The sequence below is a fragment of the Nelusetta ayraudi genome, unplaced genomic scaffold, assembly GCF_046127955.1.
Source record: "Nelusetta ayraudi isolate G7.1 ecotype Tasmania unplaced genomic scaffold, CSIRO-AGI_Nayr_v1 ptg000005l, whole genome shotgun sequence".
Taxonomy (NCBI): domain Eukaryota; kingdom Metazoa; phylum Chordata; class Actinopteri; order Tetraodontiformes; family Monacanthidae; genus Nelusetta; species Nelusetta ayraudi.
Window position 1 is genome coordinate 5155689 of NW_027466055.1, and position 19200 is coordinate 5174888.

The window sequence follows — 19200 nt, forward strand, 5'->3', positions numbered from 1 at the left end:
ATAGCGCCCCTGAAAATCCTGCTGGGGTTCAGCCAGGCTGATTTATGGCGGTGCTACACATGATGCCCACTGAGATTGCTGCCTCTGGCATCAGTGATACCATTATCGGTCTTTTGTGAGCAATAACTGTGCTCCATCGGAAACAGACGGAGGCTATTGCGGGGCGGCAAGCAGGGGGAAAAAAATTGTCATCATCTGTCATTAGAAGCAGAGCGGTAACAGACGAGCTCGGCTTTTGCAGGACTGCTGTCGCACAAACGCTGTGGAGTTAAGCCATAGGCATTAAGGTGGCTGAATCACCTTCTACTCTTCCAGTTTCATCGGTGCATTTATTGGCACAATCTGTTGCGCATTTGTTGTCGTAAACGTTTCCCACAGAGCCTCCACTTGCCCTTCACTTCTTCCCAACAGAAGGTTTCACAGAAACATCCACATGGGAAAAAAAAGCAAAGGAGAACATTGTGAAGCCTGTGCAGGAATCGGCCACTGTCTATTGGTGAGTGACACGGCCTTCAGCCTCGCACTCCTCTTCCGTCTAATTAATGTTGCTGTGGTGTCGCTCTGTATCATTAAACAAAAGCACCACTTTGCCATTAACAGATTGAATTCATTTTCAACATCTCATCAGGCACGGCGAGTGCAAATGATGGAACTGTATGAGAGTGTTTAATGAGAACGGTTGACACGGTCATGTCACCTGGTGATCATCAGGAACTCGCTGCTATCGCAGAACTCTTTTGGTGAATGAGCAAAGAGGCCTTTGAGGGATGCATCTGCTCGTCTTGCTGTTATAATCGGATGGTTTTTTTTAATAACAGCAAAATGAAATCCACATTCTGTGATGTTGCTGCTTGATGAGTTTCGCAGTATTACAATAGAACATGTTGATCAATACAATGGCAAAGTAAAGGATAGTCTTTTGTTTTCCCACCAGAGGGAGAGAACACATGAATAAATAGCACAGACATGCATGAAACGCCGTCTGCATAGTGAAGACCTTGTTCTAATCCAACTGGCAACATTCAGATCCACACTGGTCCGTGCAATGAGGCGCCAACACGAGCAGACCCAATAAAGGAGCCGTGGGGGGCAGGCAGGAGTGAAACGTATGCTTTATTGGAAATTGGGATCACATAAATTGAGGTCAACCAGACCTGAGGGGCACTGCGCCCCGTGTGCCCTCAAACATCCCGTCTCGCACACAAGCCCAGTAGGACAGCAGATTGTTTTGATGTTTCAGAGGTTTGTGTGGAAACCGAGCTTGACTTTGTGCGTCGTCTGGCCCCCTCTGCGAGGTCGTGACATCATCTGCTGGATATTCACACTGGTGTCAGCTCGAAGGAAGCAGCAACAGGAGAAGACTTGACCTCCTCAGACAGCTGTGAGTCGCAAACAAACACACTCAGTCTGTTTCACACTCACGCACACTGGCTTTATGCATGCAGGGTTGCACTGCCTGCATCGCCTTCAGCAAAGCGTGCGCACAGACGCCGGGCGTACAGCGTGATGTCAAATATTGACTAATGAGGATTAGCTAAAGATTGCAACCCACTCGAGAGAGTTCTGGGCTGTTACGATTATTGCGATGGATTTTGCCGTTTTCTTTTAAGTTGCAATAATCAGCATGCTTGTAAATTACTGTTTAACAAAAGCTGACGAATGAGGCTTTGGTGGTTGAAAATACTGCATACAAAAAGTGAGATTTGTAATCATTTGAATCTCATGAATAAATCTTTAAAAAAAAAAACTGCTAAATTTGCAGTCTGTCTGACTAAGGAAATGATGGACTGAGTGTACGTCATGCTCATGTCATGTTGTACTGAGAAAAATGTTTTTTTTTCCAGTGATGACCGTACTAAGAAAAATTATGTTTTTCTGCGCAAAGCATATTTTGCGTCATCTTCAGCAACAGATTTAGCTCTTATGACTACGTAGTAAACCTGATTTTTAATAAAGACGAGTAAAGCTACACTGACACCTACTGGCGAAGAATGGCAGCACAACAAAATGAAAGTACTCGCACGCTGTACGCCCTGTAACGCAACTCCTTTAAAAAAAAAAAAAAACATATATTCTGTACACACTTGGAAGATTTTTTATTTTATTTTGTGAGAGGTTATAATAAAAAAACATTAAAAAAACAGCTTAACATTTGGGGGAAATAAAGAACAGTAAACAACATACTCATAGAAACGATCACATTTAAAGTTGTTGTCAGCTGACATCGTCCCTGATGCATCGCTTCAACTTCACTTAACTAGTTTTCCTTTGTTTCTTCATCATGTCTATGACAGATGAGCTCTTGCGCTTCACACCTGGGGGGCAGATGTGTAGAAAGACATATTTGTGTGAGATTGTTGTAACACTTGAATTACACCTGATTTTTTTTTTTTTTTTTTTTTTTTTTTGTCTTAATCACACTTGAACTAAAAATTGAAGGTTTTACACAGTACCTTGCTTTTTGGTTGGTGACTCTGCGGCCACTGTGGATCTCTTGGCATAGGCCATCTTCATCCTCTGGATGTTCTTCTTGCTGATGACCTCGTGCTGGACAATGGGCTGTGGATAATCTTTACCGATGATACAGCCTGCTGCCTGCTGGACACTGCGTGGGGCTTTCCAGGGCTCATAGATATACTGAGCTGGAAACTTCTTCAGCTTAGGAAGGTACTTCCTTTAAAAGTGAAGAAAAACAAATCAAACTCCTGATTGCACTTTACATGGCAACTTTCTGCACTGCGTACCTACTTGATGTAGTCTCCATTTTTGTCCGTCTTCTTGCCGAACGCCACGGGGGAGTAGACCCTGAAGAACTGGTGGAAGAAGGCACTTGCTGAGAGCCACTGCCAGTTCCCTGCGTTCAGAGCCCAGTCGCCATCCAGCAGAAGCTCTTCGAACACCTTCAATAAAACAAATTGTCAGAGCACAGTATCACTGCTTACGTTCATCCATCACTGCTTGATTCACAGTTTGGTAGAGCTTCAAACAAGAAACATTGGCTGGAGGCAAAAATCTCTTCCAACAATTTTTTTAAAATAGTTTTCATCAATGGGATTGAACTTTTTCTTTCTTTCTATTTTACTTGGCACAAATACACTTGAAACCAACCCACTAATCGATTCAGACTAACATGAATTGGAAGTTGAATGGACGCTGGACATGCACCATCTGCAGTGAAACGGTCAAGCTGGTTTACGCACTCTTTGCCCTTCCTCCCAGTTGATCCACAGGTCTCCCCTTGTGAGAAAACAAGCGACGGCGTGCCTGGCGAGGTGGTGAATCCAGCCCTCCTGCCTCAGCTGAGTCATGATGGCGTCAATGAAGGGGAATCCTGTCCTCGCCTTGAAGGAGACACACAACATACAGAATGACGGCGAGTCTTTGCAAACTTTGTGACTCCATAATTTCACAAAGCTTCAATTTCTTCATAGCACAACAGCAGTCAAGACTCGGTACCTCTCTCCACGCAGCCAGGTACTCTGTGTTTTTGTCCCAGTCCACCTGAGTACACACCGAGTTGCCCTCCATCTTGTTAAAGTTGGGGATACCAAGACTGGCTGTGTAGAAGAACTCTCTCCAGAGGAGCTGGCCATGGAGGGACACCGGCGGGTCAGAGTGCTTCCTCTACAACACAAACAGTGCTGAAATTTAAAACAATGTCCACAGCAGGACTGGGATTTTTTGGGGGATGTTCCAATCAAAATAAAAACCCGACCCTGCCGACTTTTCTGAGCAAAAACCTGAACGAATTCAAGTCCCAGTGTGGTGGCACAATGGGGACACTCACCCCCTGATAGACTTCAGTCAGCTTCCACCAAAACAAGCGTGCGGACAGGCAGCCAAAAGTGACATAGGGGCTGAGGACAGTGGTGCTGGGACTCAAGGAGTTGGGAGACGTCTGCGGCTTCTCGAACCTACACACCCACTCCTAAAGACAGGAGCCAAACAAACCATCTCTGGTGAAGCTTCTCTTTCTTGAACTCAAGAGATTTTGTCAATGACCCACACTGTTGAACAATGCAGGTCGAACAAATGTGTGTAGAGTGGGATTACCTTTTTTTCCATGTGCTCATCCAATCTCCTCAGAGCTTCCAGCTCTCCTCCAGGGAACAGCTCCTCCCCAACATCTGCAATGTCGTGGCCAAGATCCTCCAGTCTGGGGATCCCGTATTCATTGTCTTTGGAACAGGGGGTGGTCACATCTTTTGAGAAGAAGAATACAGTAAGATTAGTCACATGTCATTAATTAAAGTCCAATTAACAACAAGAAACAAACAAAAAAAACAACTACCGTTCATATCTTCCATTGTAGGAGAAGAGATGGGCTTCTTAGGGGGTCCAATAGTCTTCACTATTGCCTGCATTCGGTTATACGTAAGAGGGGGCTTCCCATTGTTTTCCTCAATGATCCTATAATGCAGGTATACACTTTGGTGAAGATCCCTCAACATAAACTGCTTCAGAAACATTAGGTATACATCTATAAAGAGTGTACAACAACACAATCAACACAGTCAGTATCAGTCTTACCTTTCTATATTGTAGAGAGTGTGCGAAACTCTGTAAACAACTTCCACATTGTGTTTTTTGGCCAATGCGCTCACAGTTTCGTCCCGGCTCAAACTGTAGGGCTCTGTGTCGTACTCATAGGTCAACTTTGTTACTTTCCAGTTGTCGAACAGCTCGGGGAACACATCCTCCGGCTTCCCCCTCACCACAAAGAGCCTGAGGAGGTTGAGCACAACATCTTTAAAAGACACGCACGCAGTCTGAACACTCTTTGCATTGCAGACTGAATTTTGCCTGTACCTGGAGTTCAGTTTCCTGAGACTGGTGTCCAGGTCCTTGAGAGATCCAATGAGGAACCTCCAACGGTTGACGCCATACTGGCTCTTGTTGTGGAGCTGAGGGTCCAGCACGAACACTGGGAAGAGCTTTTTGCAGTCTTTCAGTGCAGCCATCAGGGCCGGGTTGTCGTGCAGCCGGAGGCCCTTCCGGAACCAGTGTATGCATGTGTGACCCATCTTTGAGAGCCTATAAGAAAACACACAGACGCAAACGCATCTTCAGATTGAAGCCCACAGTGACCTATTAGTAGATAGCGTCGTAGACATTGTAAGGCTGAAGGGTTTCATATGTTTATATTGCTTATACGATGTATTGCGTGACGAGACGGTGCATCACAAAACTTCACGAGTCTGCTAAGATCCACAGAATCTGAACTCAGTCATGCTGCAGAAACTGTAAACACAGTGTGAGATCCGTTTTGATGGCGATTCCTTCATTCGGTGAAACGATACGCGTCAAGGGTCAAACATAGTTTTAGAGACTTTTAGGGGGGGTAAAGAAATCAAGTTTACCTCAGACGGTCGCGTACTGCTGGGTCCAAGCAACAACAATACGCCGTTAGGAAACAAGGTTTGGTAACCACCGCGTTGACGGGTTACAAAACATGACGCCCCACTACGTCAGCAGGTTTGTCAGCCAATCAGAAGGAAGCTGGTGAACCCACACGTGGTACAACTAGCAGTTCGTTCATGTGAACACCAGGTGGCTCTGTAGAGCAAACAATAACCTTACTGTGTGGGAAGAAGACTTTCAATAAATATATTTTGTTGTGGGTGAAAATGCACTGGCGCATTAAGAGAGTTGGTCCTGGTGGTTTTCTGTGACGTTTCAGTGTCAGAGAGCGCGAAAAACAGCAGTCAGTTCTCTTTGTCTTTAACGATATATTATTTGATTGATTCTTTCACGGAAACGTGGCCGCAGTTTGTCATCCCGGGTTGTTTTTACGTTCAAAGGAGATAGCAGACGCTTTAAAATGATGATCCTCGGCGTACATTTTCCAAAAAGCAAGTCGAAGGTTTTCATCGCACAAAAGACATCGTCCCCGGGTGCGACAGTATTCGCAAGCTCATCGTAGCTCGCCGTGATCGTATAGTGGTTAGTACTTTGCGTTGTGGCCGCAACAACCCCGGTTCGAATCCGGGTCACGGCAGTGTCTCACATTGTCACGGCAGATGAGCTCCTTTTGTTTTTCAAGGACAGCAAACGCATATGAAACAAATAAAATCGAAACGTTATTAATATATTTTGTGGAAAAGCCCTTGACGAATTGAAAGAATAACATTTTCCTTATGAAATGAATCCCCGTATTCTCACTATGTTCCGATAGGGGGAGACACCGTCATGGACGTTGGCTGCTTGTTTTAGTTGACGTGCTTTTCTTTTCTTTTTTTCTTTTTTTAACTCATCTTAAAAATTTCTGACATGCGTTTCATGAATATGGAATGGATGTTTGGAACGTTACACTTTCCGAGTGGGACAAGTCATTAAAATATAGGCAATACTATTGGAGTATCAGTCTCTTCTTCCTACGGCATGAGCAGGCTGCAGGCTGCGTGAATGGTACACCGTATCGTTTTCTGGCTCCAAGTATTTGCTAACGTGCCGCTATATCGCTACCAGGTTACTTTAGAAACTTTACCATACCGAGCATCCGCTCCCATTTGGAAGAGCTGTGTGGCGGATCTCCTGATGGGGGCGATTCATACATTTGCTGCATCCATGTGCTGTAGGAAATTTTGCGACAAATAAATAGCTTACAGGTAGAATGGTAATTTAAGTAAAGATAAGAATGGTAACTGACAGTATGAACCCGTTTATTATTATTATTATTATTATTATTATTATTAATAATAATAATAATAATAATAATAATAATAATAATAATAATAATAATAATAATATAATATTATTATTAATAATAATAACAATAATAATAATAATAATAATAATAATAATAATAATAATAATAATAATAATAATAATAATAATTGTCATACTGTGTAGACCAGACATCTACTGTATAAAACATGAATGAGTCCACGTCCGAATTTAATTAGACAAAAATAGTTTAAAGCATCACGTCGCCGCATGGCTCTGGCAACAACCTCCCCCCTTGCGTTCCCGTTGTCAGCCATGCAGTGTTGGTGAAGGCTGAGAGCGACAAGTCTGTCGGAATTTCGGCCCCGGGCGTTAACCCTGTGACGGCAGCATCTCGCTCATTGCTCCTTTGGCTGACGCACACACACACACACACACACACACACACACACACACACACACACACACACACACACACACCATTCACCAGCAGCCTCAGCCCGCCCAGTGGCACTACAGCGGCATGGTAACTGAGAGGAGGCTCGGCGGGAGACGGTGTGGTGGAGGGTGACAGTCAGTCGAAAAGGACCTGGGAGAGAGAGAGAGAGAGAGAGAGAGAGAGAGAGAGAGAGAGAGAGAGAGAGAGAGAGAGAGAGAGAGAGAGAGAGGGAGACTACTGTAGCGCTATTTTCTCCCCCCCACCCCACCGATCCTGGCTGACTGAAGACGCGCACCGCAGGGACCCTCGGCCCCGTCAGCGCTGCTCACACCTCCGGTGAGGACGATGCACCAGCGCCGCCGCCGCAGCTCCGCACACTCGCTGCTGCTGCCGCCGTTGAGCAGGTGTTGGAGCAGACGACGCGGAGGTCGTTGACGTGACCGCAGAGCAAACTTGCATGCGTCTTCTCCCGCACGCCTGCGAAGATGCTGAGCCGACTGATGAGCAGCAGCATCAGGAGTCTGGACAGGGAATGCAACTGCACCGTGAGGCTGCTGGACGACTCGGAGTACACCTGCACGATCCAGGTCAGTGGGGGAACGTTTCCAACCTTTGTCGCCGCTGTTGAAGACGTGTAGTTGCACCCAAAAGGGGGGCGTTAAGGGGGCTCGGATACCACGACTTCGCCCTCTGCCTGGACACCCTCAGCTCAAGCTGCTGCTGCTGCTGCTGCTGCCAGAACAGTCCCAATGACCAGGACGTCATACATTTATTTGCATAAAGCACCAGATGTGTACAGGCTGCAGAGTGTGAATATTATGATCATGGGAGGGATTATACAGCTAATTTTAAAGGTCCCACATTACGCCTATTTTCAGGTCTGTGTTTTTTCAAGCACAACTCAAGCAGACAAGCCTTGAATGATTAATTCCCCCAAAATATACAGCTCTCTAGATGACAGCACAAGCACTCGCACGGTATTCAGTGAGGCTTTGCTGTGCCTTTTGCATGTATGGAATGGGGGTAGAAACAAGGTGCTACCCCAGGGGGCGGGCTAAACACCTGGCTATGGGTGGTGTCAGTACCATGTGGAAGGTGTCAGTCTTTTGTCAGTGTCCTGTGTGACACCACAAAGGTCGGACTTACACTTTCAGAGAACTAGAGCAAGCATAAAACAGTTAAATTATGTACTTTTCTCATTCCTTGTGAACTCACTGACCGGCCAGAGAAAGATGGTATCACTAGAGAGCACAGTGTAATGTGAATGTGTAAGACGGGACCTTTAAAGGGCCAGGTCTATTAATTTTGATTATTTCAAATAAACAACAAAATGTGGTATATAGCAACAAAAAGTAATTTCACTTTTACTTGAAATAAACGAAACCTGGAGAACTCAGTGAGGAATCTCAGAGACATGACACGAAAACCAAAGGAAATCATAATGAAGAGAGCAGTGGAATTAAGTTTGCTTCTGCAGTGTCATTGTCTGCACTGTCAAATAAAACTACATACTGACTATTGGTTTTGTGACCCAATACCCAAACATTCTTGGGATCGTAATGGGTTTAACACAAGGTCTGATTGTTTGACGTGGGTTCCTTCTGTCTTCTCTCCGTTATTTCTTTCTTTTTTTTTTTTTCGAAATCAGTTTGGTTGACTGATCTGGAAACATTCCCATGAAAAATCTATGGATGGACTTTAACATGGACCAAAGCAACCTTTCTACAAACCATAGCACACTTTGATCCAGCCGAATACTAGTAAGTAAGAATAAGGAAGTATTTGGGCCTGTAGTTTGAGAGTAGTACGAATGGCTGTTGTCTTACTTTGGTAATTCTTCCAAACAGGCATTTGTTCATTGAAACAGTTGCTATGACATAATCACTGAGGTATAGCAGCTCTAAATTGTGCTTTGGTTAAAGATTCAGCAGCTTTATGGTACGTATGTTGTAGATGTTGTTTTAGTTCATTTTTTCACATTTGCTCTAATCCAGTAAATATTTGATGGACTTGCTGGAGAAATCTCTTCATTTTGTGCTCTTCAACTTCCCTCAAAAGTCAACTGGCATATTGACTTGCATGGATGTCAGACGTGAGAGGAGTGGGTGAGCAGACTGCGAGAGCTGATCAGTAGGTAGCTAATGAATGCCTTTTCATACGGCTGGGATGACTTCATCCCGGTGCATCCCTGTAATATTTCAAGTGCGGCTGCACCATTGGAACGTTTGAGCTGTGCATCATCTCACCAGCTCCCTTGAGTTACCGAGTCTGTGTTTGATGGTTTTTCCTGGAAGGGATTCCATTGCGGCTATATTAAAGATGCCAGCATACAAAGACCGTCACCACCTGTTCGTTTCTTGGTTTTGACAGCACAGACGAAGCAGGCCGTCGGATGTCTAACAACTTAAAGCGGCAGTGCTCAGGGGCCACATCAAGCACAGATTTTACGTCACTCTGCAGGCTTATCCCTTCTCATCCTGAACCTGTTTTTGCATAATAACGTTCATAGTGAGGTGGGCATCATTTCCCAGGACTCCTTGCATTTCATTTGAGAATAATGGAACACTGTGTCCACTGTTGGAGGCTTTCACACATATTTCACTCCCCTTTTGTTTTTACATTTATTATTAGTATATCTTATTATTTCAGGATTGACGTCTTATTTTCTTATTTTTTGCATTTGCCCATCCAGGGCATGCGCTTATTACCTACTGTATCACCTGCTGATAGACTAGTTGAGTTTGTGGATATTGGGATTTGCAGATTTTTTTAACCTTGCACAACTCAAAGGGCACAAGAAGGCAGTGCGGGATTTCTCATGGAGGCCCTTTGGAGCTCTCCATTGACATATTTTTGTCATTTGCACCGTGGGAAATTATGAAATATGACATTATTTCACACTGTAGGATTCTCAATGAAGCAGAACAGCCCTAAATGTAAACCTCTATAGGATCATGAGCTTAATCAGTCATCGATTGTCTCTACAGCATCAACAAAAGCATCATTTATGCAACAGCATTATAATATTCGAGCATGACATTTACAGTGTTGCTAATTAATTGTGGCTCATGCAAAGCTTCTGTCCAACTAAACAGGCAGTTGAATATGCTTTTTCTCATCTTTACAAAGGCCATTACAGCGGAGTACACCACCAGAGCCTGCTGTAAATGGGACTGGATGGCTGTTGTACCTTCCTGAACACCTCTGAGATGTGTCCTAGAATCAGGGACCCTCTTGGGGCGCCACAACGGTCACATTCTCCATTTAGCTCAATTAGCCTTCTCCTTGACCTGCTGACGCTACGCTAAAATCCTTGTAATAGAATGGTGGTGTCCAGGACCTTTGTTGCCTGAACAAAAATATCAATGCGGTAGAAAAGAGAGAGTCTCAACTTCACTCACATTGCACTCAAGTGAGGCAAACATATCATGTATTCAGCTGCTGCTCAGTTGCACAACTAACTTGAGGAACCACAGCAGGAGTCTGAAGTCAAAATTGTTTCAATATTGACTTTGCATCAAGTGATAATGAAAACCACACTACACCGCAAAACAACATACTAATAAGAACAATTTGACATGATCTGCTAAAAAAATAAAAATAAATCAATGCTTATTCATCATAAAAAAGATCAGAATCAGGGTTTTGTTTATTTCTTAATGTTGACATCCCATTTCCTCTGTGCTTTTTTAATTCATCTTATGTATAACAAGTAAAAGTGTAAATACTTGAGCATCACATTCATGCTGACCAATCACATTTGTTACTCTGTATCTGGGTGACACTGTGTGCATCCATCCAACCAATCTGACTTTCATATTTTTTTTTTGCTCCCCCCATGATGGGTCATATGAGCATTTGTATCGAGAATAAAATAATGCATATTGCAGACCGGACAAAGGAGATGAATGATTGAACAGCATTGATCGAGAAAGACGTACCTCATCACTGTAAGTGCCTCAGTCACCTGGCAGAAAGTCAGATGCTGTGCAGCCCACTAATTAAATTAAGGCTGTACTTTTGGAGCCAAATGAATCTGAGAGGAGCTCCTTGTGCTTTGCATGGGGAATGCATTATTTAAATAGGTTGCTCTTGTCTTAAGTGTTCTCCTTGCACATCTCAAAGTGTTTTCCTCTTGGTGTGCGCAGTTAAAACTGGAATAGCGATTGTAACATTTTTTGTTTTCAAGCATGCAGGGCCTGTCTTCATCTCCTCGCTAAAATAATAATGATGGCTAAATTTTACATCATCTTTCCCCTTCAGTTCGGCCATAATTATCCTTTCAACTCTACAAACCAGACTTCAGTCCCAACCTTTTTTTTATTTTATTTATTTAGTCCAATTTTAGTTCAGGAGTAAATTACAGGGGATTGGGGGGGGACAAAGACTATTTCTCTCCCCACCACTCTGTGTGTTGTGGCAGTATCGCTGCCAAGACGGTACAAGCTCCTGTTACCTTGGTTGTACTGCTTTGTTTCCAAGTCAAAAACAACTGCTAAACTACAAACTGTAATCTGCATTTAAAATCTGGTTTTAGCACCGCGATAATGGGTGGAGGAAGGCAATGATTGATTCACAAGTGGTAGGTCTTTATTTACTACTCACTACTACTACTCAACATGGTTAAAGAACTTTGCACTTGTGTTTCAATGAGCAGATGCCCTTCAAGTCTACTTTCTCTTGGTTTTGATCAACATGCATTGTCTTTTTTTCAAGCTTCGAGCTTCTTTTGGTCCAGCACCGCTTGTGACCCTGAGTGCAGGTAAAAGAAAACTGAGATCAGATGAGCTTCTTTGAGAGCTTTATATGAACTCCTTATTTTCCAAACAAACAGGCAAGGACTACGTCTATACAGTCTTGTCTTGACATTGAAACATCTAAGATCATACACTTCCATTGTGTAGTGTGTTTTTCTTGCTTGTAAATATTGGATTTGTTCTAATGCGTCCCACTGTGTATCCACCTCAACGCAATTACACACTTTTTCGTGACACCCCATCAGCATTGAGATGTGTGACTTGATGTTGTTTCACTAAATCACATCAAGCCACAGACTGCACAACAAATCGGATCTTAGTTCTGCACTGAATGATCCATCCATAGGAAGAACTTGTATTTTACAGCCACATATTAATTTTCAGTTTGGCTTTGGATGTCACAACACATTGTTGCACTTGTGTGGTGTTTTATTGGATGTAGAAGAAAAAAAAATCAATAGGTTTCTCCAAGATGATGCACTCCATGGACAGCGAACCACACTGCAACGCCTGCTATGCTTTGTGCACATCATGCGACTCTTAGACATGCTGAGGCATTGCATGGAGGCTCTCATTTCACTCAAAAAGTGCTGTCAAGATGTCTTTGATCTGGGCTCAGAGTCTCTGCTTTGGTGGGTCTGCTTGGTGGCTGATAACAAAAATCTGCTGGGGATTGGGAAACTGAGCTGAAGGAGCTCATGTAATGTTATGAAACATGTTGCCCGCAATTTTAGACAACTACTACGTTTCATATTGAGAACGCAGTATGACTGTCTGCGCAAATGCAGCTTTGATTGTTTAGCCGTTAGATTAATCAGTCGGAGATTTAAACAGCCAAACGTTCAGCCCCTGGTTTATGGGACTGAGAGTTTTCCACTAATAATCCACAGACTGGTCTCCCAAGGATATTGTCCCCCAACCAGTAAGGGCTCAGCATAGACTAACATTAGAATGTACTTTAGACTGATCTACTGCTTATCAGCCTGGCTGCCAGATATGATATATGGTAAAGTCTCCCTGATAAATAACAAACTAATCCATAATGTGCTGGAATAGTGAGACAAATCCTCAAGGCTTTAATGTGCTTTCACTGGACTCCCAGCTAGTACGTTTAATGTATACGCCTTTACTGACCACACTGACAGAAAAGCTTTACACATTGGACACACCCAGGATTATCAAAGCATTAAACTTGACTGCATTAATACAGTCATTTTCTTTTCTATCATGAAAAAGCATGATAGCAAATTAATATTTTGAGTTTTTTTGCTCACTTCCTGGCACATTATTTCTAATTAATGTTGAATTAGTGCATCTTTGTACTTTTTAAATGCGATCACTCAGTTTTTAATTGTCTCCTACGCAGCTAATTAGACGGGAGAGTTTCTGTTGTTTCCCGGAGCCCGTGGCAGCTCACGGCTTCTGCAGGAGTATGAGGTCGGACTGAAGCGCTGCAGAAACACCACCGGCAACCTGATGATGCACTTGGAGCGTTGGCCCGCTTCATCGTGATGTCACTAGATTTGCACTATAGCAGCATTAAAGAGCGACAGAATGCAGTGAAGCGCAGCCAAGCTGCACACACACTCTCTTGTCTTCTCCTTTTTTAGAGGTCGCCAGCCCGCTGTGAATCTTCTCACACTTTCTCCCCAAGTTCAGTGAAATCCTTCCTCTGTCATAATCAGTTTTGCCTTTGTCTCTCTCTGTGTTTGTCTCTACTCTCCCTTTCACACAGCAGCAGTGCGGATAAAGTGGCCCTGACTAGCCTGAGCGAAGGACAACGCAATAGCATGCCCCACGTAGCAATATGGATGCTGGTGGCATTTTGTCTTAGAACTCAAGCACAGCATTTTGAACTTCTTATTGTGTGAATTCTTTGCAGACATGCTGGGATTGTGCCCAGATGCAGCGTTACTGTGGCACCTTGCCAGCAGTTTCAGGGTTGCGTGTCCTCATGGGATATATAAAAAACATCCCATTGCAGCAATAATTCATTTTTTGTGTAAACGATAGTGAAATTGATAAGTTAAGCTGCTAAAAACGTGCAAAATAACTTGGATCAATCTCGCGCCAAACAAAAACCTGCTGCCATTACAGCAGAGAGCCGACCAAGGTGAATTAGCTGACTCTTGAGAAAAGGCAGTCCCAGAACCAAGGCGGCTTAGTGATGAGTTATTTCCTGCCTCTGTGCCACATGGGTGTCATCACTCGCTCTGCAACTGGCGGCCGGTCTCATCCCGGCACTCTGACCCAAGAAAAAAAAAATGTGGTCATAAATTAGTAACAGAGCAATTTTTTTTATGAGCTGTGTGCCTTCTTCACCTGACTCTGCTCCAGTTGCTCCCTGGTAGAAGGTTTCAGCTTTGGTCATAGGCTCCTCCGACTGGTTTTTGTCAGGAAACCACTAAAGACAGCTGATTCTTTGAGCAGTCCTGCTGGTCTAAGAGTAGGAGCTTAACTAGTCACTGCAGTGCTCACTGCGACTCTAAATGATGTCACCGTGGCGTTTGATGTCATTTGTATTGATGTTTCGCTGTTGGGTTAGGGGGATGGGTGCATTTAGAGTGCTTGAATAATGATGATGATCGATATTTCACTTCTTTGTCATGGTTTGTCGTGAATTTTCCTTGCAAGCTTCCCTCAATGTAATTTTGCATCTGGAGGCATCAAAGCAGCTGTAGTTAAGTGTGGGGAGCTGAGCAGCAGCAGGAGTGCGACAAGCTCTGGAACGCGCCGCGACGCAATGGATGGCCGTCTGCTTGATGGGAGCAGCAGCCGCGGCTCGAGGATCACCTGCTGCGATTATTACGAGATTTTCAAAGTGGTTTAGGAATGCGTGTTTTCCGCTATGCTGATGATGTGTGTGTCAGGTCTTTTGAGGAGGGTCTAGGGTCAGACAGGTCTGTAGCTCCTTCATCCGCAACGTTTCGCCCAATGTCGGCAAGGTGTCCTCAGAGAGCTGCAGCAGACCTCCGAACGTCAGCCGATGAACGCGCATCAGCCCTGTAAACGCTGGCTGATGTTGACGCCGTGCACACGCTCTTCGAGTGGGGGAATCTCTGGCCTCCTCTTCTTCTTTCCCTTCCTTTTATGTCAAACTTGAAAGGGGTGACGTGCAAAAAAAAAAAGAAAGATAGAAAAAGCCGGAGCACGGCTGTCGCAAGGAGCCGAAGCGTCAGTGCAGAGCGAAGTCGGCTGCGGTGATCTCAGAAATGATTCTGTTGTGATTTTAGCTCAGACATTGGCTTCATGCGTTATTCATGGCCCTGTTCCCTCTGGCTCCTACGCTAGCTATTTAATCACCATGCTAATGATGTTTCACCGCGGCGCGCTTAATTGCGATCGTGCGCTCACGTCTCTTCCGCTGGTTTCAGTTTGTGTTGCGCGACGCTGTTTTGTCGTGGTACCAGCTTCACCAACAGAATGCACCTCCCCATTAGATTTTGATTTCCTTCGTGCGACGTTTATTTGGATACACGCAAACGCAAATGCGTGGAAAAAAAAGAGAGAAATGCAGCTGACACCGCGGTTCCACAAGGTTGGTTTGTAAAGAAAAAGATAAAGCTTTAATTACAAATGGAAGCTGACACGCAGCCGCGCTGCCCTGCTGGCCTCGCAAATGACAGATAATATCTTTTCTCCGCGTGCGTGTGAACTGCGTTTGCAGGGAGGCGGCTGTGCTTCCCAAAAGAAGGTACGGTTTTGTTATCTTTACGTGAGCAGGAAAACCATGTGAGCTAACCTGGGAAAACAAGAAGAAATATCAGTGTGCCAAATCCAGAGTTGGAATTTGCTGTTGAGAGAAACACGTTTGCGGATTGACGCTGAAGTAGCACAGGTGGTTCAGCCCACCAATGTTTGATGGATAAAACTAACATATCTATCGTCTGTGATAAGTAAGTCCTCTTCCGAGATGATCCTCAATCACCTGCTTGATAAATAAAGCTCAAGGACGATGCAGTTGCAAGAACGACTGCAGCCAATGTTTGAGTAACTATCGGACACGTAAGCTGCCAGAAGAGCACGTGGAAAAATTGATTCTTGCCAACAAAGTCCAGACGCATGACTTTGACCACTGACTCCTGACATAATAACAGGAATAACAGTGCTTTCTATCAGTAACATCCCCCCTCCATTAGATCGCAGATTATAATTCCTTTGATCGTCCACCGCAGCTTCATGCAGAACGCCAAAGACTAACTGAGGATGTCTCGTTGTGTGTGTGTGTGTGTGTGTGTGTGTGTGTGTGTGTTGTGGTTTGCGGTGTGTAATTGTCTGTGGCTGTTATCTTATTTTCCATCTGGCAGGCTCTCCTCTTGCTATCTCTTACAAATGAGATACATTTCGTTTCAGCTTTGAAAAAAAAATTCTGCTCGGTTGGACCTTCCATGTGCTTTGGAATGGAAAAATGAGCAAGGTGGCCACAAGGTAGTCTCCAAGGATGGATTGAAAGGCTTTGGAGTAATTGTGACATCACAAAGGGATGAGTTCCAGACGTGTCCTGAGTGGTTGAGTGTATTTCTGCACGCTCTTTCTAGAAATATACCAGAATATGGAGTGTCTAATGTTGGTTATCAGCATTAAGCAAAATATTCCACACGGGCCTTCACTCTGCTGCTACTGGACATGCTGTTTCTCTAGCAGCTGGTGGTATGAGTGTCAATGTCTTCTCAAGGGGAAGTGCAGCGGGAGCCTCTTTATCCTTACGGATGGGTAGAGTTCTTAAAGGGTTCCACTCAAAGAAGTGCAAATCTCTGGCTGCAGTTTGTGCTAAGAGAGACTCTTATACCCAAGAGCTTTTCTTGAATCTCTTTGTTAGGTGCACTGGGAGGTACTGTATTGTAAATGGCCCTTAAGGACGACACTGAAAGACTACTAACCTTCAAAAGTTTTCAATGGCCGTTTGTTCCTACACAAAAATTACATGGAGCTCATAATTTGTGGGGATTTTGAACTTTAGCTTGCTGCTCTTTGGGAGACGGGCCCTGTCAGCAGACTTGTTTGGTGAAGAATCAGCAGCTGGCTGTGGCTTCTTATTGGTAACATAAACGGAAGAGAAATATTCATCTTGTAATTACGCTTAGCGACGTATTGGCTCAACTAAAAGAGTGGGAATTTTTCATTGAATGAGGCAACCTTCATATTGCTCGTTCAGATCTTGCTCTAGCACAGCTTCAGTGGTGTGGGATTATTTACCAGCACATGGAAAATAAACAAAGCAAAACCATTAATTACCGCTGGTGTTTTCATTTGTTATGTTTTATTCCCGCCTGCACAGTCAGTGAGTTCACCGGGGACGCTGCGCGGTGAACCGGATCAGCTGATAGTGAGATGTCTGTACGGATACAGGAAGGATATAGTTTAGCAGTTATTATTCCCAAGGGCAAAGTACGCCTCCTTCCTCCCCTCCCGCATCATCCGGACTCGTCTAGACCCCTCACCACACTCTTTTTTGGCTCCGCTCGTCGGTCCTCAAGTCTTCTGCCGTCTATTTTTAAACCCCTGCTATAGCGGAGCGTCTGCGTTGAATACTAAACACCCTCTCCCCCACTTCCCCTCTCCAACCCTGGGTGACTGCAGTCATCATCGGCTCCCTTACACACACACACACACACACACACACACATCGGCGGCGCGCACTTCAGTCAAGTGCCAGAGCCAAAGAGCCTTTTCGCCTTTTCATCCTTTCCCAGCTCGTCCCCTGAGCGCTCGCTCTGCCACACAGACACAACATACAATCAGTCTGCTGTCGCTCTTCGTCACGCTGCGTGCCCGCCTGGCTCGCAGCCCTCCCTCGTCATCTCAGACTCTCGCTTTGTCCCAACAACTGAGCTTGGTTCCCTCAGCCTCGTCCGGTAAAACACACACATGAGCGCACGGGATACTTGGTAACCTGGAGACGTGTCGGAGAGAGTCGCGCAGCAGATACCCTCTTTCTCTTTCTCTCTCTCTCACTCTCTCTTTCTCTCGTGTGTGTGTGTGTGTGTGTGTGTGTGTGTGTGTGTGTGTGTGTGTGTGTGTGTGTGTGTGTGTGTCACAAAGTGACACTCAGGTCTCTTTGACCTGTCACAGTCCTTCCCTACTGTCTCTGCGGCTTTCTTTAGCGGAGGACAGCGTGAGAATGACTGATTGGGAGGAATCGACTGGACCTAAAATGCACTTTCAATTTTTGTGCTAACACGAACTGGACGACAGTAAATGTAACTCGCTTTCACATAGGTATTTCTTTGTTCTTTCACAAAGATCCTCTGCGTGCCTCTCTCGTTCAAGAAAGATCCCTCTTTCGAGAGATTTGAATAACACTGTCTGTTCCAAAAAGTCCAACGTGTAGCAGAAATAAAGTGTATTTTAAACAATATCAATGTAAATCCCTGTTTTCTGGGTGACTGAAAACAGGGATCTATCTCTGGTCTCTCATCATTGGCATGTGACATGATGAGATACACCTCTTGTCTAATTTTGAACCAAACTCCAGCACCACTCAGAACACTCCGAATAAATTTAATATATATATATATATAAAGGACTCAAAAGGCAGCCTAAGCTTACTACACCACTTAATATCTGTCTTCTTAGCTTAGCTTGATGTAGCTCTTAATGCTAACATTATCAAATCAGGATGTTTCTTTATGTGCTGCCCTCAACGGTTCAACACGTCCAAATTCAAACAACAGTTCAAGTTGTGCAGTTCCAGCCCAGGTCACATGCAATGAGCTGGTTATGGCAAACCAGCACTTGCAAATGTATACAAAGCAGGCGTGTAGGCACAGCAACAGGGAGGCAGAAAGCTCTCTTGCTGCTGTGAATGATTCCACTGCTTCTGTTGCCCCATAAACCCTCACAGACGTTTGAATGTGTCTGCGTTCATACATAATAAACAATCATAAAAATATGTCTGCATCCTATGCGTCAGACATATTGCACTCAAAGGTACAAACACATTTTCTGTTCCACGGGTATTTGCTCTCATTTAGTGGAAATAATGTCACTTTTGCAAGAAACACGCCAAGAGATCTTGTTACTTACTGACTTTAAGTATCGCTTTTTCTTTTAATGTATTAAGAAACTCAATAGTTGCCTGTTCCTCTTTCATTTTGTTTCACTCATATTAAGAAGACTGCTTTGCTGAGGTAGGAAAATACTCAGTTTTGCGTCTCACGGTTCAACAGACAGGAAATATGGACTTCAACAAATCCCTTTTGAAGAGGTTGACTTTGAGAGGAATCAAGGAAAAGTGGAGCATCACCCCAAATCCTCCTGAGTGCAGAGTTTATTATGTACAAAATCCTTGTGATTGGCCTGCTGAGTCTTTAATTTTGTTAATCCGGACATAAGATT

At 44.3% G+C, this 19200-nt stretch overlaps 2 protein-coding genes and 1 non-coding gene across 3 annotated transcripts in view; 2 read left to right on the forward strand and 1 right to left on the reverse strand.

Annotated features, from left to right (window-relative positions):
• Positions 1-2137: 2137 nt before the first annotated feature.
• On the reverse strand, positions 2138-5472 carry cry5 (cryptochrome circadian regulator 5). Its single transcript, XM_076050760.1, has 11 exons — positions 5361-5472; positions 4810-5034; positions 4531-4725; positions 4292-4410; positions 4054-4202; positions 3788-3928; positions 3457-3624; positions 3201-3341; positions 2749-2900; positions 2454-2674; positions 2138-2315 (listed from the first exon to the last, which is right to left on the reverse strand). The coding sequence occupies exons 2-11, from the start codon at positions 5022-5024 to the stop codon at positions 2254-2256; spliced, it is 1563 nt and encodes a 520-aa protein (XP_075906875.1). The 5' UTR covers positions 5025-5034; positions 5361-5472; the 3' UTR covers positions 2138-2253.
• A 454-nt stretch (positions 5473-5926) lies between these two features.
• Positions 5927-5998, forward strand: trnah-gug (transfer RNA histidin (anticodon GUG)). Its single transcript has one exon. It is a non-coding gene; the product is annotated as a tRNA-His (tRNA).
• Positions 5999-7176: 1178 nt separating this feature from the next.
• Positions 7177-19200, forward strand: part of LOC142904578 (FERM domain-containing protein 5-like) — a 43042-nt gene continuing 31018 nt past the window's right edge. Inside the window, exon 1 of the mRNA XM_076050769.1 lies at positions 7177-7692. Within this exon, the coding sequence (XP_075906884.1) occupies positions 7591-7692 (102 nt within the window). The 5' untranslated portion in view covers positions 7177-7590. The remainder of the gene's footprint in view (positions 7693-19200) is intronic.

Excerpts from the sequence above, each read along its gene's own strand:
- cry5 (XM_076050760.1), bottom strand. The coding sequence starts at position 5,024 with ATGGGTCACACATGCATACACTGGTTCCGGAAGGGCCTCCGGCTGCAC. Across the intron at positions 3,625-3,787 it reads TGACTGAAGTCTATCAGGGG|AGGAAGCACTCTGACCCGCC; the intron begins GTGAGTGTCCCC and ends TTTGTGTTGTAG. Across the intron at positions 3,342-3,456 it reads ACCTGGCTGCGTGGAGAGAG|GCGAGGACAGGATTCCCCTT; the intron begins GTACCGAGTCTT and ends GTCTCCTTCAAG.